This window comes from Pseudopodoces humilis, chromosome 3, assembly GCF_049639895.1.
Source record: "Pseudopodoces humilis isolate 2021_Gansu_Grassland_sample_001 chromosome 3, ASM4963989v1, whole genome shotgun sequence".
In the NCBI taxonomy this organism is placed as follows: domain Eukaryota; kingdom Metazoa; phylum Chordata; class Aves; order Passeriformes; family Paridae; genus Pseudopodoces; species Pseudopodoces humilis.
In genome coordinates this window covers 45,580,213-45,606,024 of record NC_142202.1, presented here as the reverse complement: position 1 = coordinate 45,606,024, position 25,812 = coordinate 45,580,213, and the positions used below count along the sequence as shown (strand labels likewise).

The following is a 25,812-nucleotide window of genomic DNA, read 5'->3' as shown; positions in this document are numbered from 1 at the left end:
TTATTTATTTTTAGTATATTGATATTTTACATGGAACATTATGCATTCATTAACATCACATCTTAAGGAGAATCAGTCTCTGCAGACAGAATTGTGCCTCTTGCTGTATAAAAGTACATGTGACAGCCTTGAGAATCAACAGCTGAGGCACAAACCCTAAATAATAGGCTGAGCTGATTATTACTAATTAGAGGCCAGGACATGCCTACACAGAGACACAATCTGTACCAAAATTTAACTTCAGCAACTCAATTCAGCAATTCAAAGAAATCCAGTGTCTCTATTAGGGACCATTAATCAGATTTTTCAAAAATTCAGTCCACAACAAGTTGTTTTTTCACTATGTATTGTTACAATTCTCATAAAAATAATTATTTTAAATAATTTTAAAATGCAAATATGATCAGAAAGTTTTCAGAATATCAAATTACAAAAAACTCATTAAATGAGCTATTGAGTTTGCAATCAGAAGTTACAATTAATATCCTAACAATTATATTATCATTTCCCTATGTGTTTCCAATAGATGGGAGAATATTTTCAATTTTATAATTGATGTCTTATTAAACTATTCACTTTTTTCTTAAATATTTAAAAAATAAAAAAAAAACCTCAAAAAAAAGGGAATAGTGAAAGTGCTGACCTGCTTCATTACAGAATAAATGGAAGATCCTTTCATGAAGAAGAACGTTGTGTAAAACAGTAATAAGAAGCAGCTAACACAGTAACTTGTAAAATATTTCAATTTAATCATTATTTTAATTATATTTAATTATGACATGTCAGTAGCTCTATATATTACACAGTACATAATCTCAATAAAATATGGACCTTTTCAGCTCACAAATCCTATGTACTTTTGTTAGACATCCCAAAATTTGCTACAAAGTTTTAATATATATGGTAGTGTTGTTAACCTATGAACACTCATATGGATTCTAAACATCTTAATCATGCAATTTGGAAATTATCTCTTTTCTCTGTATTTGCATACTTTCATCTAAGTAAATTTTTAAAACTCTCTATTCCACTACTGAAATGAGCCAAAATTAGATAAGCCATATATCAAAGTCACAATTTTCCAGACTTTCAGTGTGTTGTTTTGCAAAATATTATTTTTAAAAACAGTTTAAGCACCTTAAGTTTTAGTTTTAGGAGGCGCAAATGGAAGCCAGATTTTCATTAACTCTTTTTTTCCTGTAGAAAAACCACTGCACAGATAATTTATAAAACTTACCAAATATCTTTCTGAAGAGACACTGACTAAAATCAGATCATCTCCAACACGCACTTTTTCTCCTTCAGATCGTTGTTTGGAAGCAGGATGTATGGTCCACCAGCAAGCCTCACCTAATATCAATATTGAGTAACAGCACAGAATGAAACAAGAAAGACCCAATGTTACTGACGTTACTGTCACACTAGTTTCAGTCTTAAAAGTTCTGATCCTGTTTTCACTGGGTTAAACCAAGTGTCCATGTGTTTTCCATAACTAGTATCATTCCTGCATCACCCTGTTGGAAGCTCAGCTCTAAATAATACACATAAACAAAAGACTAAAACCGCTGGAACAGTGATTCCAAAGTTGAATAAGATGATGGCTCTGTGCTCTCTAGGCAACCTGGTCCAAGCCACTTTTGCTAAAGAGATTCCCCGTCACCTTCATTACAGATTCAGGAAAAGACATTGAAGAATATTCTGCTGAGAATTTGGACAAAAAAAATACAGCAACCTATAACTAAAGGCAATGAAAATAAGCATTTACATACCACTTAAAATAATACTTGAAAGATCACATAAATCCAAATTCAAAGATGTTCTTTTATTGACTATTAGTGCCTCTAATCTCCCAGAATATGTGTAAGTATTAAAGTCACAAATTCTGTTCCCATGATAATTCTTGTTTTCAGATGAGCTTCTATAACTAAAACCATGTTATATTCAGAAAAGAACTCAGATCTTTGAACTGTTCAATTGTTGTAGCTGTTACTCTTACTACTCCTATCTAAAGCAAAGCTTTAAGAAACAAGCAAACAATCTAACTAAGCAATTCTTACTTTTATTGTTTATTATTCTTAAAGAGTATTAATAATACTCTTTAATATTTTATTAATCTTTTATTTTTAGACTGACAGTGTTCTTCACTAGTCTTTTAAACTAGTGGTTACCTGTTGTGTCCTCTTGCAATCCTACATCAAATGCCAGCTTATCCATTGACGATCGAGATGTAGAGAGACAGCACAGGTACTACCAAAAGAAAAAAGCATACATCACTAGTTCTGCTCACTTATAATATAAAAAGTCATCAACCTACTAACACAGGATTAAATATTCTTAGATTATATGCATTAGTTACTACCAGGAACATGTATGCATGATAAATCAACCTACTAACACAGGATTAAATATTCTTAGATTACATGCATTAGTTACTACCAGGAACATGTATGCATGATAAAACGAAATGCACTCATGGAGTCTTGACAAAAATATATGTTCTAAAATAACCTCTCTGTCTACCCAGGTTATCTTTTCACTCAGACAAGAATATTAAAAGTGGAAATAAAGGAGTTAGTTGCATCAGATTTCAGCTCCATGAAGCCTCACTTGTAGGTAAGGAGTCTGGAGCCTATATAATTCATCAGGGAATTTCCAGCTAAGACTTCTGTCCAAAATACATGTAAGAAGGAATCTCCTTTTCCTCTCAGTCTCTAACATATGCTCAGGTTGACAGCAAGGTGTCAGCTGCAGATTCAGCCACAGCTTATGCAATATGGAAAATAGGGGAAAGAAATGAAAATTCACCAATCAGACTGACGAACAGGGGATTCAGCACTAGGGGAGCCAGACTTAGTTTTGGCACTTACCCAGATACAACCAGCTTGGTTTTGTATTTCCAAGCACCCACCCTTCAAAAAGGTTTTTAGGAACCACAGAAAACTGCCTCTGATGTGAGTACTTCTCCGGATATCAGTAAATGGAAATGTCCTGGGTACTTTCAAACATAACTCTCACACAAAAAAGAAATCACTGCTGCCCCCAACTCATGTTGGTAACATGAGGGCTACCACACAGCACAGGGTGTAACGTGATTACATACCATGCCGCTGTAGGAATGGCGCAGCAAGATTGCATGCCCGTAGAGCAGCGTTCGATGTCCACCACCTTGTGCAGACTGAAAGGTAAAGAGAAATGATATACTGGTATGTTTTAATAAAATGGAGTCTTCTGAGAAAGAATAAAAGAAGGAAAGATGAGAGAACACTGTGTACTTTGAGCCATCACTTGTTTGGTAAAAAATATGTTCTAGAATCTTGAATCCTTCCTCCTTGTGCTGAAAGCAGGCAGCCTCTAAGAGCAGCTTTGATGTGTCATGATTTGCCATGCTACCCTCTACAAACTTACCTATTGTTAAATATCTTCATATTCATCCATTTTCCCTACAAATTATATCCTTTTCTAGACAGATAGCATGCAGAGGGAGATGTTTTGAATATTCTCCTTATATTACCAGAGAGTAATATGGTCTTCAACCACATTAAAGACCATCAACCTGCAAAATGCTTTGTCCCACACTGCTTTAATACTATCAGACTGAATTCTTTATCTGCCAGGACAGGTAAATGTTCAAAGACATCCAAGCTCACTCAACAGTATTTGGGGGTTCTGAAAACTCAGAAATCATGTCCAAGTAATTGTTCCTCTTGAGAAACATAGCATAAATCTTGAGTAAAAGAAAATCAAAGTGATAAAATTCACTTTTATTCCAAGAAAATACAACCATTTCCCCTCATTATTTTCCCTACAGTGAAAAATATGATTGATAATAGGTGAAACTGCTATCAACAATCAGTTTAACCATTCACAAAAGTATAAATAAATCTTGTTAAGGCATGAACAAACCTTCAACTTATTTTGAAGATTTATGTATTCCTTATGCTGAAATGCAGATGACTAGCACTGGACAGGAGCAAACTGTCTGATAAGACACTGTCAAGACCATAAGTTCACACTCCTCTGACAGAACAACTCATGTAACATTATGTACAGCACACTCTCCAAGAAGCAGTGATAAGTAAATATTTTATGAGTCTATAAATGTGACAACTCCATAAGCAGCACTATCCTCTCATACAGGAATCCTCTATGTAATTTTAAGGAATTTAATTTCTCATATATCGTATTTATACCCTTTCATTTACTATAAAAGACTGACCCTCTTTTTGGCTGGAACATCAGTTTCATTACGAAATAAATTTTAAAAATCATACTACCTTACATCTCTGGTAGCTACATTTCAGTGCTGAAGATCAATTTAACTGAATGGCTATCATGGCAACATGCAATTATTTCCCTTTCAGGTTTATTTGTTGTCCTTCTTTATCTTTCATGCATTAGCATTTACTGAACTTGGAATTACTTGGTCAGGGAGAAAAACAAGAGGGATAGGTGGTGAAACACCAAGAATTTCAAAAGTAATAATTCTAGCATTTTTAAGAAACTGCCAAGAGTTTCTGGCTTTTATGTTTATTGAGAAAAGAGAAGCTTGATGGACACAAGGTGTATTTTGAATGTCACCAAACTGCATAGCAGTCAAAATACAGGGAGGCACACTGAAAAATCTCTTTGCAATGACATGACTGACTGAATGACATGAATTTTTACTAAGAATTAGTCAAAGTCATGAAGCTTGTCACAGGCACAGTCTTGACATAAGGTATGAAGACTGAACTACCATTAGCACCACCTCTTTTTCCAAAGGCACAAGGAAAGAACAAGGCATTTGATAATGTCAGGCCAAAGACGTGCCAAAGGAACCTTGAATGTCTGCTACTCATCACACTGGGGAAGAGAGAAAAAACCTGGTGTGAACATATTGCCCTACCAGTATTTCAGCTTTACCTGCAAACTTTATCAACAGCAGACATAGGCAGCCAACTAACCAAGTCAGTAACATGAACAAAATTTTGAAATTTCACCAGTATTTTTTATCTAAATAATTCTATTTTATTATCCATAAAGTCAGTATCTAACATAAAGATTTGATCGCCTGTTGAACAAAAGCTGAGAATAGCATAAACAACAAAATCACAGCAATACTTGATTGCCCTTATTTTGGCCATATTGATTTGTCTGTCTAGCACCTATTTTGTTAAATTCTCACTTGTAGCTAAACAGGAGAAAGGTTGGTCCTAAAACAATTCAATCGCTTTTGTGAAAAATGGAGGAGCAGGTTTTTAGATTTTTTTTTGCAAGAGGATTAAAGCAATACTTTTTAATTAGTATTACTTTGTCCTTTAGAAGAATGCAACCAAGTCTGCAGTTTATTACTTAAATATAAAAAAACATTTTAAGCATTTTCCACTTAAAGGTTCCTGAGAGGCAACCATAATCAAACCATTCTTTTGGAGACAAAATGAAAAAGTTAAATAGAAAAATATAGAAAAGGATAGAAAACAAGGCTGGCTCTATGAAACTGCCTTCCATTTTGAAACTTGTCTTCCAGGACATGTACATACCTCTAAGTTCATTTCCTATTTTAACAGCTCATTTCATAACTACATACTCAGCATTTATCTTTATGCCAGAAACTGCATAGTAAGTAGCTCTTGGACAATGATTGTCTACAGAAATAATCTTTGATTTTTAAAATGATCCAGTCCATTTCCAGCAGAAAACTGTAAATTTTCCACACTAAAAACAAAGTTAAATTTTAACAATTGGACTTCTGTGGCAAAGATGCAATATCCAAGGTAAAATCTGACACTGAAGTTTTACCAGATTTCTTGTAATATTGCAATAACAACATTTCAGAAGACTCTGGAAGTAAGACTACTTGGAAGCCACAATGCTGACTAATTCAATCCATAATGCCCACAGATTCTTGAACAAATGTATGAATGGCATTATAATGCAAGGCATTTACTAACATATACATTATTTATCATGAGACTTATTTTATGTTTCTAATTAACAATTTTCAGAGTAATTTCTAAATTCAACATTATATTCCTCTAATAAAACCAGGCTGAACAAAAATACATTTGTTTTCAAATAATGACTTATCTATTGAAGTTCTACAAGCTATGCTATTCAGGAGTATCAATTATATTTACACAAAACTCTCCACATTTTATTCCCCAAGAATGTATAGAAAAATACTTAAAAGCTTTCAGAACTAGCAAGCACTAAAGATAATAATTTCACATTGAAAGCATATGGGACTGACAAATCCACATTGCTTGTGAAAACTTAATGTAAACTGCCCATCTCTAATTCAATATTTCTGCAGCTAGAATACAAGATTAATTTTGAGTCATCTCATTACCCAACAGTCACTTCTAAAGAAAAGGCAATTTAGAACAGAACAACAAGAAATAGTGCTGAACAAATTATCATTCAAAAAAATATAAACAGCTTTCAAGTTCAATACATTGGAAGACCAGGCAACGACAACAGACTATTAAGAGCTGTTTATTTTGATGTAAAGACTGTTGTCATAAACCAAAATCAAGAAAAATATGCTAAAGTTGGGAAATACATTTTCCATGTTTTCTTAATAGAAAGAGGATTAAAATGCCAAAAAGCATTCAAAAACTACAGCCTAAAAGTTATGCAGTATAATGTGCAAAGAGAGAACAAACAAATTATCCATTTTACCATGAATACCAACCCAATATGGAGTGAGATGTGTTACACCTGATTCAACCATCCCTTTGTATCAATACAGCTTTGCACATACATGACTGTCACTGGCACATTTAATCAATCACCTCAGACCAAAAGACTCACACAACAGCACCTGCACTGCTGTGCCTATGGCTGCACTCCTGGAAACACATGAGAAGCTGCAGGAAATTAATCATGGTCACATGAATATATGTTTTAAAACCATTTGTGCTTTTGGAAACCTCATAATGAGACCTTTTAGAGGCTGGCGAATAACCTCGTGGCATTCATGATTTTGAATCAGCCATTACCCTTCCATTCTTTTTATAGTGACAGCCTTATTTCTATTAGACAAAAACATCTCTTAGACCAATGAGAATTCTATTGCAAGCAAATGCTGATTATTTTGCTGACTTTTTTTCACAATTCTACACAATCTTCAAATGTCTGAGAAAAGAGAAAAAGCTCTGAATTTCAGGGAGGTACCAGAAAGAGAAACATGTGAAAGCATTTAAAAGTATTTTAAAGGAAAGTTATTTCAATGCTTTGCATATGTAAAGAAAAAGCTTTTGTAATGTCATTATTCAGAAATGTAATGCTTAAGAAAGCCTGACAGCAATTGCATTTAGCACACTGCTATTCAAACAAGTCTAGTCACCCACAAAAGCAATTTAAAAATACTGAATGTGTCACACGGGAACTGATTCACACTTCAGAAATACTCATACAAAATAACATATCAAGTTTTTAAGAAGAATGTAATGGCTTTTCATGCTTCATTCCATGAGAGGTCCATATTAGTAGAATGTAATCACTGACGTGCTATAGGGAAAATAACAGTACAAAGACTATAATGTAAGGAAAAACAGCTTTAACAGACTTCAAAAAATAACTTCAAATAATCAAATGAAACAATAAATGACATCAGTAATTCCTTCAAAAATGCAGTCCGTATAACTTACAGTTATGGTATAGCATGACCTAATCGGGATCAGCTGCTCAGCCTTGTGTTTCCTCTGTGCCTCAGATCCAGCTCTAACAGTCTAGATGGAACTTATGATCAATCAATATTGCTTTTAATGGGTTTCTAAAAAAGTACTACACAACTGTTTTCATGGCACTGAATATGGTAAGGAGGCTGTACAATAAAACAAGCAACATCCTCACCATTTTTCTTCACAAGTGCTTTTCAAGGCAACTAATGGTAAGACACCATTAAAAGTTTCAAATATGACTATTAGTGGTTGTTTCATATGTGCATTGGAGTAAAACAACATCCTTTAAAGCACTGACTACTCACACTTCATTGAAATGGAACACATTGACCATGGTTATCTTGAACTTAAATCAGATGCTGGAGACAACAGCATGTTAAACATATGACACCAGTACTTCCATAAAAACTCTTGCAAGTATGAATACAAAAGGCATCATATTCTCCATCACAAGGATGTTCCAAGTTTCATGAAGTTCAGGAGTTTATACTGTTATAAAACTACAAAGTTACTAAAAAAATACTTCTATTTCTAAATCTAGACTCTTCTCCTTTTTGTAGCCTTTATATATGAGATGACATAATATGGTATGGAATATTCCCTTAGTAAATTTGGGTCTAGTGTCCTAGGTGTGTCCTATCCCAAGATCTCTCCCATATCAGCCCACAGATGAGAGGTGGAATGTTGGAGAGACAGTGCTGATGCTGTGCCAGGGCTGCTCAGCAATAGTCAAAACACTGGTGATGGTATCACCACCAATGCAAAGCACAGCACTGTGAGAGCTGCTGAGGGGAAAACAAACTCCATCTCAGCCAGACCTAATACACTTGATGACAAAACACTCAGATTAATGTAGCTTAAGGCAACTACATAGCCAATGGATAGAAAAAAGGTCCCTTTTGGTCCTTATTCAGTAATTCAGTATTCAGTAATTCAGCCCATCTAAAATCTAAGCATTCTGCTTGTGGTTACACAGAAAGCTTAGGATATCCATGTCTCTAAGGCTGGCATTTCAGTTTGTGAGATGAATGCCAACCAGAGTCCAGAAAACCCAAGCAGTGGTGAAAACAGAGTGTGTGGAAACAGGCTGAATCACTGCAGAGCTTGTGTAGTAACCCTGGAACAGAGCTAGAAGGCTTGTGAGACAAGTTAAGTCACGCAAAACTAAGTAACTGACACTTGGAATGCTAACACTGGGAAATTCAATCTTCAGCAAAATCAGAAAACTTAAAAATGCTGTAAGCAGTAAAGACTAGAAAGCTACAGAGAATAAAACAAGATTTACATCTTCTTCTTGCTCATAGAAGTATACATTTTATTTTAAAATCTTGATACAAATCTCAGGCAGAATTTCCTTTCCAAAGTTACAGCATCCAGGCCCAGAATCCTTGAATTCTTCTACTGAAGCAAACAAAAATGCTAACCCTTCTACAATTACTGTGCTCTTGGGTTGATGTTTCCAGCGGTTGGCACCAAACAACTAGCATTTAGTTGCTCAAAATTTCAAGATGCAAAGTAAATCAACTCACTGGCATGAGGCATTGGGATAATATTCCCTCACTCTGCTCCTATCACATGAGAGCAATACCAAAGGGTATCAAACAATCTAAAAGCCCTTGTTTTGTCTCACTGTAGCCTACACACTATTAGAACATGTAAGTAAAATAAACAGGAAGTTGGATCTCTCAAGACATTATATATGCTATATATATTCATGTCTTTATACTTTACTTTTAAATCACTACTGCCTTTCTGTGAAATTCACCACCAAACAGCAAATGCTGCAAAAATTCAGCCACGGAGATTTGTGTGATTGATGACTGCTGGTACTTACTCCCAGATAATGATGGTCACTGGGACAAAAAATACAACCAAAACAAAAAAAACTTCTTTTATTAACTTGATCAGCAGTTACCTCTTATATGTTTCAGGCCAAAAAAAACCCAAAAAACCAAAAAACAGAAATAAGACTATAAGACTTCAGCTAAACTATAGGTTTCCTAAAGATGACTTGAATTAAAAACGGTATCACAATGTGTAATCATGTTCTATATAAATATCACATAAAATTCTGAATTTGAATAGATCAGCTGGCCAAAAAAAACCCCATAAGCATGTCTTAATCTGCTGAGAACACAGAATATTTTACTAACTACATTAAAAAGATTGGAATCATTAGTAATGATGACAAATATTTGTGCCAGCACCATGCTAAATGATCCCAATTTTGCTAATATTGACCTGTTGGAAGGCAGAATTAGAAACACTTCAAATATACTTCATTATTAATATTTCTGACACTACATTTATGTTATCGCTTTCATTACAATAGGAAACTTCATAACAATGAAAAGCAGACACAGCAGTAAAAATTAATCAAAAATAAATAATATAGATTGTTTGGTTCCATATTTATATGTAAAACAAACATTTATATTTATGGCTGAGGTAATACTTCCATTACAAATGTCTGCTTTCAAGTACTTCCAGTGTTTTGGAAAAGAAATAGTCCAGGAAGATAAAATTTATCGATTTCTCCTTTAGCCTAGTGACGATTTCTCTTCCCCCATTCTCCTCCTCCTTATCAGCATAGGACATAGAAGAAATAATAAAAATCTTCCTGGTTATTTTAGAGCCAAATAAGTGGAGGAGGGAGGCATTTTTCACAGGTTAAGGATCGTGACTAAGCTTTTTCTGTTGTTGCATGGTACAAGGAATGTGAATCATCCTTGTCACTTGAGAAAGAAACTCACAGATAAAGAATAAGACAGACAGCCGAGTGGGAAGAAAAGATGGATCAGCAGAGGAATCATGCTAAGAAAACTCCTCTGACATCATTAAATCCAGCTCTTAAAATAGAACTGCTTATCTAGCTGAGAATTGCTCACTTTTGGAGAGTGACAGTGAAGCAAGACAGTACCATAGAAAAGTAAACTCTTAAGGGATGAAGATCAGTACAGAAATCAGTTTAGAAGCTGAATTGGGAACAGACTGGTAATTAAAGTAGAAAACAGATAAGTAACACATTTTAGAGAAAAGTGCAGCTAATTGTTTAATGTCAGTTATTCAAAATGCTTGGAGATTCACCAAGTGCTTTGTCATAGTCTTAAGAAGACAAAAAATAAAAAAAAAAAGTCAAAAAGACAAAAAGCAGCCCCAAGAAATAGAGCTCCAGCAAATGCCAGTGACAGCCTCATTCCAAAGGCTGTCCAACCACCCCATAGGATAGACACCAAACCATCAGAACAGCATCCTTGTGATAGATGAAACAGTGTGCTGTGCCTTCCAAAATGTTTTACTGTAACTTCTGTTCTTTATTCATTGTCTCAAGACTTCGTATCTAGCACATAATGCTACACTCTTACTGAAAGGATTAGTATGAAGTGAAAATTAGAGAAGCCAACATCCTTATTCCATGGCCTGCCTTTGGTCCTTCACAATCATAACCCCAAAACAAACTAGTCACTGTGGTTTCTAAATTCAATTTTTTTAAAAAAATTCAGTATGTTTTATTTTCAAGAAGGTGAGTTTGATGCTGATGTTGAAAATTATTAAATAGAATTCATTAATTTAAATTGTAGGAATCCACAGGAAGTATCATGTCAAATGTTTAACTTCCTTACCTTCATCATAAAGTTCTGTAGATCCATAAGAAGGGGGGAAAAGAGAAAATATGAAATGAACATTTGCTTTCAGGTGCATAAAAAATGGGGTTTGTTTCCCCAGAAAAAGTGAGTGGGATACACTTAGTAGAAACCACATCTAAAAGGAACATTTATCATTGCAATTAACATAATTATAGCTCATGCTAGAAAGCAAAACAGCCACTCTGAACAAGGCTTTATCCTTTTTATTTTTTTTTTGTAATACTTTTCTCAGATTTTTCTTCACTTGAAATAACATAGCACATGAAATGCCTATTGCTTAAAGATTAAACACAGTACAGGTAAAACAGGAGCTGTGCCTGATCATCTTAACTTGTTCTGATGAGTTTCTAACAAGTACAATGTGAGTTGTTAAATCCTGCACTCAAAGTGCTGAAGAGCAGCTATTGTAGTAACATACTGTATGCAAATGCAAAATAAATTAAGAAAACTTAAATATTAATAAGATTTCATTTGCTGGTTTGAAAAACCAAGTGCCACATGGCTGATGCTAGAAGATTATGGACATTTTTAGGCTCATTTTCATGAAGGCTGCTCAGGAACAAAAGGAGAGTGATATGTTACATGCAGTGAATTGCTTTTCTTTGTCAGAGATTTATGGCCACCTTTCCCCTTTTGACCTCATCAGTTCATGTTTTGGTATCACAAAGGTTAAAACTGAGGACTGAAGTTTGTCTCCATCCCAAATGAGAAGATATTCTAACTGGAGAGCTTCCAAGCAAGGCTGGCTGCTTTCATTTGATGCGTGCATTTTTAAAGAGAAGTATCTTTTCTCAAAGATGTACAAGATGTTCTAGCTAAAAGGAAAAAAAAACTATAATCTAATCATCATAAAATGTTCAAAGACTACTCTCCTCTTATGTCTATTTGGTTTTTATCAGAATAGCTTTGTAGTTGTCACTCTGAAATTTTGCTGCTTTTACTGGGTGGCTCCAGAAACTAACCAGGTATCTTTGCTGAACTTTCTACAGTGGGAGTGTGTAAACTCATTACTACATAAAAAATTTATGTGCATGATTAATTCAAATGAATCCTTTTCTACATTTGTCAATACAGACTTTCACTTGCCAACACACTCTCAGTTTATCAAGGACATTAGATATAGCAAAAAACCTCAGTCTCTTCCAACTGTCAATCATATATAAAATTTTATTCTGAGAATTACACGACCCCATTGCTTTTTCCATATTACAAGTACATTAAACAACAGCCCTGTAAAACCTTCTGGTTCTCTTCTTGATAACTTATTTAAATGCTTGATTGTAATCTTTTAACTACCTTCAAATTAAAGTGAATAGTTTATATCTTCCATTGATTACTAAAATAATACAGCAGCTTCTTGTGCTGGATTCTTTGAAAGACCAGATTTAACAATTCATTCTCTTCAGCTGATGTATTAAATGAACTATAGCCAATGAGAGAGAAGCCACTGTCATTTATTTGGGTGAGTCATATGTGCTTTAAAGCTACTTTGGTTACTTAATAATTTTTAAGATAATTTACATGTCATTCTTAGAGCTAGGATATGTCATGAACAGACCTTCTCATGAAAACTTGAAATACATCAGTGGGTGAGGGAAGTTTGAACATCCATCCATCCATCCATCCATCCATCTATCTATCTATCTCTTCAAGAAACCACCATACTCTGAAATTTAATTGTTGCAAAAATGTTTTCATGGCAAATACTTTAACATATGTTATGCCCACAAATGCAAAGGAATGCCCCTGTGAAAGCTAAGGCCAAGCCTGAGAAGTTACAGGTCATGACCTGTGAGGGCCACAGCTGCAGGCAAATGGCCAGCACAGAGGGTTCTGGACACTCCTGTCATACTGTTCTGCAAGAACACCCTCCAAGGTTTTCAGACCTTTAAATCTCTTCTTAGCTAAAGGAGAATGTTTACTTTGAAAAACATTAACTCTCAGCTTCGGAAAAAAAAAGAGAGAAAGAAAAAAACCAGCAGAAATTATGTACTTCACCAACAGGCTTGTTACACAAGAAATTTCTTAAACTCATTCTCAGCAGAGGGAAGGACTTTCTGCTCCTGAACACTTGCTCTCTGTGTCTCAGGACAATTGTGCTACATGAGTTTCCAGACTAAAATTAGCAATTCAGAATGCATATATGAAAATTAAACATAGAAAACACATAATTTCAAATTTCTTAAAGCAATTCTAACTTCCTGTCCTGGTTTTGTCTGGGACAGAGCTAACTTTCTTCCTAGGGGCTGGCACAGGGCTGTATTTTGAATTTAGGAAGAGAACAGTGTCAGTAACACACATATTCTAGTTGTTGCTAAGCAGTGTTTATACTAAGTCAAGGACTTTTCAGGTTCTCTTATCACCCTGCCAGGGAGTAGGCTGGAAGGCACAAGAAGCTGGGAGGAGACATAGCCAGAACAGCCAACCCAAAGTGGCCAAAGAGATATTCCACACCACCTAGAGTCATGCTGTGTATACAAACTGGGGAGAAAGCTGGCCTGGGGCCACTGCTCAGGAACTGGCGGGGCATCAGTTGGTAAGTGGTGAGCAATTGCATTGTGCATCACTTGCTTTGAATATCCTAATTCTTTTTTCATTATGATTATTAATATTTTGTTTTCTGTCCTATTAAGCTGTCCTTATCTTAACCCACAAATCTTACATTTTTTTTTCTCTCAATTCTTGCCCTCATCCTATTGGTGGTTGGGGAGCCAGTGACCTAACAGTGTAGTAGTATTTAACTGGCTGCAGATTTAAATCCCACCAGTCCTTTCTGGAGCCCAAAATGGGGCACAAAGGGTTGAGATAACAATATATCTGACTAAAAAAATGATTTATAAGCATTCATTTTATTAGTTTATTAGTCTCTGGTCACAATGTTGATTTATTTGCTCTCAGAGTCCATGGAAATGTAGAATCATAGAGTGTTTTGGGTTGTAGGGGACCTTTACAGATCATCTAGTCCAAACCCCCACAATGAGATGTGGGGGTCATCTTCAACTAGAAGAGGTTGCTCAGACCTTCATCAAACCTCACTTTGAATGTTTCCAGGGATGGGGCATCCACCACCTCTTTGGGCAACCTGCTTCAGTGTCTCACCACTCTCATCATAAAAAACTTCTCCTTTACATCTAGTACAGAATGAACCTTTATCAAGATTAAAACCACCACCCCCATCCCATCACTACAGGCTTTGATAAAAAGGCCATCTTTCTTACAGCTGCTGTATATGTTCTCAAAGCTGAACTAGGTAACATCTTACTTGTGGTGTATGATCTCTGCCGTGCTGTTTATCACCTCTGGGGGCTGGATAAAGTCCATTATTTTGTTGTTTTTTATAAAACTGCATTAGGATAGGATAAAATTGAGTGTTGTGAGACTAACCTGGAGTTTGTATTCAGCACTGACACCATCTCTGTTTTCCAGGAACCACCTACTGGAAACTAGTAATAGGTACACCTTTTATCTTTACTTCAATGAGAGTCAATCTATGGGGGAGATACCCTCCTCCATCTTCTCCAGGCTAATTACAACAGCGCTTGAGAATACCAAACATCCTCAGGAAATTCAAACCAGCACGTTCCTATTGCTAGGGCTCCTGAATGTGTTTCAGGTCTTGTTTATGGTTAAACAACTATTTAAGAATACCACCCACAGATCTGCACTGAGGCTGGAAAATGATGAGTGACAGGGTGTGTGGGATAGAATAGGCAAATGCCTAGGACAGTAGTCACCTCCATCATTTCGGAATTACACCTCTGCACAAGTGCAGAATCCTGAGAAACTAGTAAAATATTTGGGAAAAGGATTCTGTCATCCTGGCAATTCCAGAAAGACACAAATCATAGGCCTGACATAGGCCTACTGAGCCCTGTTCTACATTATTCCATACCTTCAAGGGGCAGAGAAGGTCTCTGGATTTGATGGCAAAATTATAGGCTCTGTGGCTACCCCACCAACCCTGACAACAGGCACTGCAGCTGAACCAAAGAACCAACACATGCCAGTATCAGTCTTCCCAGTACACAAAAAATAAATATTGGAAGCAAAAGTGAGGTCATTTATTAAGGGATGAAAAAGCGTCTTCTAAGAGGGAGCAGGAGGAAAAAGTGGACAAAGCCGACTACTCCAAAGCAGGGCCATCACAAGAACAGGAGGAGGAAAAGAGGCAGACACTGATAAGGGAGAAGAAAGAGCAAAGAGCAAAAACTCACAAATGCCAGCTACTGGATCTCTTTCCCTGAGTGAACTGTGAGATGTGTGAAAAGATTTCAGCTGCTGTCTACTGTCTAGGTAAGCCTATTGCCACTTTGCTTCTCCTTGCTGGGAAAATGGGAGCAGGAGCCTGGAATTAGAGGGTAAGGAAGCGAAACAGCTGGGATTCCTTTCCAGGTAACGAAGCATTGACAAAGTGGTTGGAAAAGGGGTAGAAGTCCTTAGGTTCATGAAGGCAACTTCTGTCAGACGTCAAAGAAAGGTATCCCTTCAAGAGTGTGTCACCTAGGCAAATGGACCACCATGGAGAAAGGTATCCAATGCCTGAGGAAATTAGTCATGCTGGAGGTGGATGAATTGGCTGGACAACTCCAGGAACACAAAGAAAATCTTTCTTCTTTCATCATCTCAGATGTGGAAAAATTTTTCCAGCATCGAAGAGATCCAACTCCCCACCTGATTATTGGAGTAAGCTTTCCTCTGCTCAAAAGCAAGGACACAGTGAGTACACACCACTCTGTGGTTTGACCTGAGCGACCCCAGAGAGGAGATGAGGAACTAAGCTGGAAAATTTGCCTCAGTCCTAGAGGCACAATTATGTGAGTTGCAAGACAAACAATCACAAATGAGGTCCTTCCAGGAAAATTACTGGTCCAGTTTCCTGTGGGCAGTTCCCCAGAGCAGAAGAGCTGATCTTACTCTTGATTGAAGGGATTTCCGATTCATATTCACAAAAAGTGAGTAGTCAAAACTATTGCTAGGCCTACAAGGGCCTTCCCCACAGAAAGTTGGATGAAAGGGACAATTGGACTATACTGGACTGTGTGGATCCAATGGTCTGGCTCATCAGACCCACAGTTGTAAAAAGTTATAGTAGACACCAAAGTACAGTTGTAATACCTTCAATTCCCATTTGTATTTCTGGAGTGACAGGGGGATCCCAACAACTGACTGTACTGGAGGTCAAAGTGAGCCTGACTAGGAATGAGTGGCAAAAGCACTCTGTTGTGACTGGGGTGAGGGCAGTGAGTAAGCAGTGAGTACAGTAAATCCTGCAAAGTGAGACCAATGCACATTTGACCACTAAATGCCCTGAAAATATAACTTTCTCCTTCACTTGTTAAAGAAATCAGTGTCCTCTGATTTTTAATGCTGTTTCCCTCATGCCCAATTTTTTCAGAAGTCGTCCTGAGAGGTAGAACTGGTAACTGAATGTAACCAACAACAGGATAATCATATTCCTCTGATTAAGTCTTCAGCTGCATTTACTATCTGACCTTTCAGGAACAACTACTTATGTGAGTGCTCAATTTCAAACAAATACTCTCATGGAAGAACTAAACTGAGCACTCAGCAGCTGGAATACCGGACTGGTTTGGAACAGGACTTGAAAAAGGAAAAGAAATAAAAAAATTTCGCAGAATTTCAAAACATTGTATTTGAAGAATGTAACACCTGTGATTCTATTCATCTTCCTAATTATTTCCTCCTTTTCAAAATAAGGCAAATAACTGACATTTAAAACCTACTGTAGGTTTTTTTGAGGACACTAAGGATTTGTTTTTAATGTAAATATTCACAGCTGTTTGAAGCCATTATATTCCTTGGCTCCTTGGTCAGCTTTCAGGTAGCTTATAACTTACCATTCTAATTTATCATCACTTCACCCTAATTCTTGGGCTTTCTGGCTAGATGCAAAGAGAAATTATTTTATTTGGATTTTTTTTTAATAGGAAAGTTGCCAAAAAAACTTTAATTTAGAGGTCATCTCCTGACTACATCTTTTGTACCATTTTTATAGTGTTACATTTGCTTATGCAGAAATATTAGATCTTTACACTAACCTATCCAACAAGTATTGAAAACAAGTAAATTGAGACAGTTTGCTGTAATTCATCAAAATTACTATTGTTACATAGAACACTGCTTGAAATTCTCAGATCTATAATAGGGTCTGAGGGAGAAACACCAAAGAAACCCTAGCATACATTTGGAAATGCTACTATTTGATTTAGATAAGTTTTAATCAATCTGCACACAGATTTATTTTGAAATTAAAACATGTACTTAGAAAATGTTTGTATTAGTTTCTTTTGCTGATGTGAATTAGACTTGGGCTGCAATTAGCATCCCCTAAGATATACAATACACTATGAATGGAATTGAAGATGTGATTAAAACTATCACTGTAGATGTGGCATTTTAAGAAGCATTTCCATAGTCACTCCATTCTGATATGCCTGTTCACTGACATCAAACAGTACTCTCTCACATTTTCCTTCAAGGCATGTATTAGAACTGAGTTCTTGGCATATAAAACTGAGTTATCACTGCCCATATTACTCCCTACATTGAGCCACCTCTGCAGTCTATTTTATATCTAAAATTTGAATGCAAATTCTTTATATCGGGGGATTAAATAACATATTTTCACACAGTAATATGAAAAATCAGTCTATATTTAAGCAAATTAACTGTGAGCAAGTAATTACAAGAAAAAATTGTCCTTATATAATTCATTTAATGCTTGAAAATCATACTGATTATAAAGTACTGATGTACAATTCATTATTTTAATAGCATTGAAGACTTATTACCTGAATCATTTCCCTTGATGAAGCTTTGTTTTGTGGCTCCAACCTCTACAAGAACCCTAGGTTGTTTCCTCTAGTCAAAGTCCATTTGTTGTATTTATCCAGTCCACACTATCAAAGCAAGAATTTATTCACTATTTCTCAGCTTAGAAGCCTCCGTAACAAAAGCAATTATTTTGAAAAGTGGCTGAAATGCATTTCCTTACCCTGCAAGTTTCTTTTCTCCGAATAAATTGAAAATTAGCTTTACTAGTGGCATAAAACTGATCTAACATAGCAACTACTTGAGGGGAAGAGAAAAAAAATTACCATTGCCCTCAGTGAAAGAGGTTTCTCTGCCTCAGAAATTTAAGACAATCCCTCAATATTATAATTAGCATAGCTTTGCCATCAGCCAGGGTAAACATGAAAATTCTTGTACCTTGCACTCAGAATTTAAGAAGCAATACACTTCATTTCCTTTCAGGTAAAAAGCTCTTCAGAGTAATCCCTCCTGAAAACAACAATTCTGGATGGCTCTTAAATTTTCAAAATAATTTACCAACTAGATGTAGTCAAATGTGTAAAAAAGGCCAAATTATCACGTGCTAGAGATACCCAAGAAAATTTCTTATCCTTACACTGAGACCTGTTGCAGAGCTAAGCAGTTGTCCTGAAAGCCAAGGCAGACACACAGGTGCTTTTATGAGTACATTAGTCCTGTTGTATGCAAGTATATAACACCTCCCTTGAGTTCACAAATTTTCAAGCACATTACTAATTCACAGACACTTTATTTTCCTTATTTCATAAACACATTAAAAGAGCAAAAAATGTCAGGGAGATTAAAGTAATTCCTGTCACTATGAGTCAATTCAGTTTCATCTTACTTCATTACTGTCATTTTCTCTGTAAAGAAAATACATTCAGGGTCTTTTAAATTTTGGTTCAAACTGAATAAATCCCTTTGATCAAATACTGGGGGTTTCCCACCTTGGCAGTTTTATAAAAAGCAGAAAGCCATTTTCAGATATGAAATGATAACCAGCATGCCTTATTTCCACTAGGTTTTATTGGGCAAGATGTCTTTAATCTGCTTGATTCTGCACTTAAGCAGACCTGCAAGCCTTCACACTCACACCTGCTCGGAGACAAAAGGATGAAGCCAAGAGTTCAACAAGTATCTTAAAGCCATTTAATTTGCACCCAGCTTCAACTGCCAGCACATCCCTTCAGTAGAATAAAGATTTTGGAATAAAATCACAAGAAGAATTATAGTCAATTGACAGAAGTACACAGGAACTGGAGTAATTTCTTCTAAAACTTTCATTAGTACACTTTACAGGCTGGAACAGCTCAGAAGTGAATGACTAGCTTATCCTTTGAACAGCATGAAACTGGTTACAGCAAGGTTTAGCTACTAATTTGCTCATTAATTTGACATGCAGCTTCTCTCTGGGCTTGGGCTTTAAGGTTTCCACAGACAGATAAAACCAAACACACTGGCATTAACCTTGCATGTTCTGTACTGGAAAATGGCTTATCAAGAAATACATGGGTCAAAGTGAGATGTCTGCCTCAGTGACTATGCAGCTTTACAACAGCCAGCTTTCTACTGCATTAATTCATTACACCTCCAGTCCACCATAAGACCCCTGGGAACACTCTGCCATTACAGAGGGACTTAAAAGCTGCTTTACAGGCCAGACCGAAGCTTCATCTGGGAGAGAATAATTTTATGTATGAAGTAAAGCCAGTGTGCACTCCATCCCCATCAGAGAGGTTTTCTGTACTGTAGAATTTGTCTATTAGCAAAAGTCTTTACCCAGTGTAACTTGGAATGACACGTTTAGCTTTGCTCTCATGAGAACCAGTTCTTTTTTAATGGTTTAAGGACACATTTTAATGAAGCAGTCTTTCCAAAGGAAGATTCTGATATTACTAAGTTATGAATTAAAAAAGAAAAAACACCACAAAAATAGCAGTTCTGATTTCTATTTATGCAAGTAATACTACACTTTCCATGAACAGATTATGAACACTTCAGTCAAAAATAAGCCATGTCAGTGTCACCAATAAACTTCTGGCATATAATATTTCATGCGTTGCACACTAGGAGGAGAGGTGTCTGTATAGTACTGAATGTGATTTTTATTGCTGTTTTTTTTTCTTTATAGCAAAATTCTTCACAGGAATGAAACAACAGAATCTAAAAGATGTATAACCAAGCATTCTCAATTGTAATTAAAAATTGGACAAAATAAAAAGATAACCTGACCATCAGTATGTCTTAAAAACACTTAAAATCAATTTAATAACAATTGATGGTTGTCATAAATACCAGATCCAAAGAATATGGATATTATACTGTTATACTGACACAATTAGCAAAAATTAATACTTAACTACAGTTATTGTTTCATAAATATTATAAAGGTTTACCTATGTGACATGACACAGATATTTCTGAGTACAGTAAAAACCGTGTTGAGAAGTCGAAGCCACTATTTAAACAGTGTACTTACCTACAGGAGTTTCAGGCAAGCTCTAACTTGAGTCACTACTTACTATAAAGATGTAATAATCACAGATTAAATTCTGTAATTTCTAGCTGAAATAAAATGACACCAATGCTATAGTTATGTTATTGGCTATATTTCAGAGGATATCTGAGGTTGTCTCTGGTCATCTGCAGCCCATACTATGCATTAAGAAACCAAGGACACCTATTATAGTCCAAGCTTTCAGAGAGACCTCTAATAATTTCAAGGTGAACAAACAATTCTACACACATTTTATGACCACTAACTCATACATAACACAGGTGTTAGAGATTACACTGAAGAAAAACATACATAAATATGTCCCACGGAGGGGAGTTATATCAGATTGCTAAACAAATATGTATGGCATACACAGACACATTAGGAAAGGCCTTAACAACACATTTAGCAGAAAATTGTGCTTTATTTCCTAAGATCTAGGAAATATTGTTTTACTCTGTAGCGGCTGTTCTCCATCACTAAATATATTTTGTATATTTACAGCTACACACAGCATCACACATTACTTATTAGTATTAACTATCTTACTGTCATGCAGTTTAAGATTACAGTGTCTATACTGGAAAAGACAGGGTGGGTTACAGAATGGAGTTATAACATTAGACAGCAGGGCTCAAAACTAAAAGGCAATAATTATACATTTATATTACAAGATTCTGTGTTCAAATTTGAAGAGATAAAAGTCATTGTGGTAACATGAAATTTGGTAGGACAGTTCAGGAGTAACCAGATTTTACATGACCATGTATTCACTTCTCTTTTTGTTTTTTTTTGAGCCGTGCAAGTTGAAGGGTCATGAACACACAGGGTATCAAAACAGACAGGTTAGACTCAGTGGCAACATGAAACATTTGGGATCAAGTGAATAAAAGACAGAATCACATACCCATTTTTCCACATCAACTAGCTGTAGAAAGAAAAAGCAAGAAATCAGTAAATCTCTTTCCTTAAATACAGCACATCAAAGTCTATTTTGAAGTTAACATTTCATATTTTCAGAAATGTATCTAGTAAGAAAGAAAATTTATTCTATTCTATAGCTTCTAGTAATGAAGATATTCTCCTGACATCTTCTCTTTAAAATGCCAATATCTCACTTTCTGTCTTTAATTTGTAGAAAGCACTTCAGGTTCTAGAAGTAAAAAATGTCCATCTAAAATCAGATAACAGGCAGCAAAGGAAGACTGATGCTGACTTATTTCCACACTGTATTCAGTACCAACCAGTCAAAAATGCAGAACACAGTATCCTTCAAATCGTATCTCCATTTCCTCTTGAGTAAAGATCTGCCACTAGCAGATTTCGCTTGAAAAGATTTCACTGCTGCTATTCATGGTTTGCCATTTTAAAGAATGCCATAAGTATTAAAAGTTAAAATTAGGGGTACCTGTCAAAGCCTCACCCTACAACCTGCAGCATATGAGAATATCTTGCATAAGAACAGCAAACAGCACATAAAAATGGCATCCATTTCTTCTATGGGGAAAGTGAGAATAACTCCAAAAGCTTAAGGTTTTATATTAACTGTTTCAGGACTCATTAAGGAAACAGATCTTAAATTACTCTCTCTAAAAAGTCTTTGGACTATTTTATAGTCTCAGAAATGATTGAGAATATCTAGTAGAACACATTTCAGCTACTAGAACAGTCAGCATGCCGCTACCTATAAATACATAGCTGGCACTGAGAGCAGTATATCTGGAGAGATATATCTGGAGATTGGTCTCTGGACTTTGCACAGAAAATGCTGCAGGATATCATGCCTTCAGTGGTTTTACTGCAGGCACATATTGACCTTTTGTTGGCAGATGCCACATAAAAGTTTAATAATTTAAGATAGCTTAGTACAAAGCAGGAGCAATTTTCAAAACCAGTAATATCTAGATGTCAACTTGCTTGTGAAATTACTGTAATAAAAGGCCATGTATTTAGGTCTCATCTGTTAAAATAGCTCCATTCAAGGTAAACTTCCTCACTTTTAATATACATTTCAAATAAAGAGTAATTTTATGTCTTCGTTCAGTGCTGCTAGTACACAAAATTCTGTTTTGCCTTCATTTATTTTTTTAGCAATCTTTACTGTGACTTTCGTTATCAACCATAACTGCAGAAATGCCTCCTCAAAAACAGCTAAATATTTTAAAACAGATACAAAATAAGAAATTATTTGAAAAGGTGTTTGCAACTTATAAAAGTAAGCAATGATTTAAATCTAAATGCAACTACACTGTCTTAAATAAAAAGGAGTAAGGAATAGCCAAGTTAGATTTATGTACAAGGAGTTTTATTTATTAATTAGTAAAATTATTATAGTTTTATAGTTTTATATAAAAACTACAAGTAGTTTCTATTTATGTACAAGTTTTATTACCTTGCCTTTGATACATCTTTTGCTTTGTTAAAATTGTATATGCTCTGGAAACAGCACTACAAGCGATTTTTCTGTGTGACAATGCAAGAAAGAGGTGATGATGCTTTATTGCCCTGCTCTGAGAAGAAAGTGCTGTCCCATAGTGTAAATGAAGAAGGCAGCCTCAACTGTTATCAAAGAACTCAATCAAAAACCCAATCAAAGCTCAACAGCCATCATCAGCTTTACAATTAATTGCCTTATAATTGCTGAACTGTCCATTTACTTCATTTTAACAGACACCAGTTAGCTTCATAAGTCATGTGTGCTATTTTCCAAGTATTTATACACTGCACGCACTAATTCTGCATTGGTATATTCATGGTTAAATAGAATATGTCTCAGGACAGCCACTTGAGCAGTGTATGTACACTTGTCAACCCGTACAGTTTGACATGGGAAAGACTATGAATTTATCCAAAAAGATCTGATTCTGCAAGAGTGGTACAGTGCACAGCACAGTAAGATCTTCCATTCAAAATTGTAGCTGTATTTTATAGGCTTTCTGTGAGCTTCCTCCCAGGTCCTGCTGTCCTCACATTTCTTCCATAAGTTCTCTGAGTGACTAAAGTCACAAGAAGACATTCCTTTCTTACAGACCACCTTATCTAAAGTTCTAAAACTTGTTTGTACAAAACAAAAATAAAAATTTTGTCTGCTTTTGGAGCCTGTTCTGAAAGACTCATGACCTGGACATTTAGCATCCCATTTGGAGGAGCAAAAAAGACATAAGCATGATAGAATCTTATATTTACTCATCTGGAAATTTCTAGGAATGTAGATTAGGTAAATCCAAAAATAAATAAGATTATACATATCCAAGAGTAATTGTCCTAATGTAGACAAAATAAATGTAAAGCTCACATAAGCAGAAATGAAACAATGGATACCTCAGTCTAGCACTTGTATTTAAGATCTAGGCTATGATTCAGAAAACAGGCAAGCAAATCCTCCACAGCACATCTAAATACAGATTCTGTTTCACACTGACACCTCCATCTTTTGTCTGTCTTCAAGACTAGAAGCCATAGGAACACTTTTCCCATGAATTTCCCAGCACTCATCCAAATTCAGGAAACAGTAAGATTCAAAGTTTCTGTTGCTATATATGCACTAGTCATTAATCCAAGGGGAGAACTAAAAAATAATTAAAAACCTATCAAAACAAACAAACAAAAAATCTACATACACACCAGAAATTGAACAAACAAACAGAGAAAATCACAAACAAGAAAACATATTCTAACATTCTCTTCTACCAGACAACATTTTGTTATCTCTGTTTTTTGGAGTGCTTAATGTTCCTTGGACTTGAAATTACCTATTCTTACCATAAATTACTCAACTTAGTAAATTGTTGAGTTGTCCACCTGTTAGGAGGTGTAGAACTTTCAACTGGTCTAAGAAGGTTTAAAGCTCAGGAAGGGTTGGGGACATGGGAGGTGTCCTAGTTTAGGGCACATCTGGGAGAGAACCAGGCAAGGACTGGCAGTCACTTCTTAATTTCTCTCTCACTGTGGCATCTCAGAGTAACTGCTTCTTTTCAATCATACATTATGCTAAACACAGTCCAAAAGAACAGTACAATTATTTTTTTTATTTTTTTATTTATTTTTTTTTATAAAGCACAGGAATTTTTGTCTTGTCACAAAAAAATTCCAGATCCCTGGAACTCAATAACTTTTCTTCATCCAGCTCATCTTCTCTCCTGACCATTAAGTCACATTCTTTGGGAAAAAAAAAACTTTAGTTAGGTATATACTGATTTTTCTCTTTTTATTTACCCAAAGAACATCTGGATTTACATTTCCTCCAGGAGAGGATGCAGGATCCATATTAAAACATATATATATCAAAGGCAGTGTGCTACTTAGAAATATTTCCTCATGTACTTGGGCACTCAAAAGATTTTTTTTAAAAAAAAAAAAAAAGGGAAAAAAAAAGAACATGACCCTGTCTAATGCTGGATATTAAAATTTAGTCAGTACACTGCCATACAACAATTCTGAGTACAGGAATTATTATCTTGCCATAAGAACATCAGTTAGGAAAAGACTGAACGATATAATATCTGTGGAATTTATTTAGTGACTGAACTACTTATATTACAATAATCATTAAACATAAGTTAATGAGTAAAATTTATGACATTTGAAACTAGGGAGTAGTAGATAATAAAATGGTACAGCACTCATATATCTGGGTGTCTAAAACATACAAGTAGTGCTATAAAAATAAACCAAATGATTCCAAGTTTTGTTCTAAGAATCAAGCAAAAGACTAAAGGCAGCATTTAGAATGATGTAATGATTTCCCTTCTTGAACTAGAAGAGAGCACCATAGTACAGAGTCTTAATACTTCCCTTAAAATTTCATGTAGCTCTAGTAAGAACTCTCAATGAAGAACATACAGCCAAAACCTAATAATTTACTGCTATGCTAATCCAGAAACTTCAGAGTGATCTGCACTTGCTGACTTCTCTTCAGAGGCACATCAGAACTCTAATCTTTTCAGTCAAATTTTCATTTTAAATGCATTTAATCCAAACTGGGAAGCTGTTTTTTTCATCACTTTTCCCAAGCACTGCAGATACCCAGAACTATATTAAGCAGACATAAAAGGCAGTTTAAAAGAGCAGAAATATTATTCCACTACCCTTGCTTTCTCTTGCCATAAGGAGCCATGAACTAAATAAAGAGAAATAAAGAGGGATCTTCTTGGCACTATGAGGAGTCATT

General features: G+C 35.5%; 1 protein-coding gene across 6 annotated transcripts in view; it reads right to left on the bottom strand.

The window, feature by feature from the left end:
• The window catches only part of RYR2 (ryanodine receptor 2), a 380,370-nt gene that overhangs the window by 223,328 nt on the left and 131,230 nt on the right, over nucleotides 1-25,812 (bottom strand). For 4 of the 6 annotated variants that reach the window (XM_088053181.1, XM_088053183.1, XM_088053184.1 and 1 more), the window contains exons 4-7: nucleotides 21,550-21,570; nucleotides 3,101-3,175; nucleotides 2,169-2,247; nucleotides 1,238-1,350 (exon numbers count right to left, since the gene is read on the bottom strand). In XM_088053181.1, the coding sequence (XP_087909307.1) occupies nucleotides 1,238-1,350; nucleotides 2,169-2,247; nucleotides 3,101-3,175; nucleotides 21,550-21,570 (288 nt within the window). The remainder of the gene's footprint in view (nucleotides 1-1,237; nucleotides 1,351-2,168; nucleotides 2,248-3,100; nucleotides 3,176-21,549; nucleotides 21,571-25,812) is intronic. The other 2 variants (XM_088053182.1, XM_088053186.1) reach the window with 1 other exon arrangement.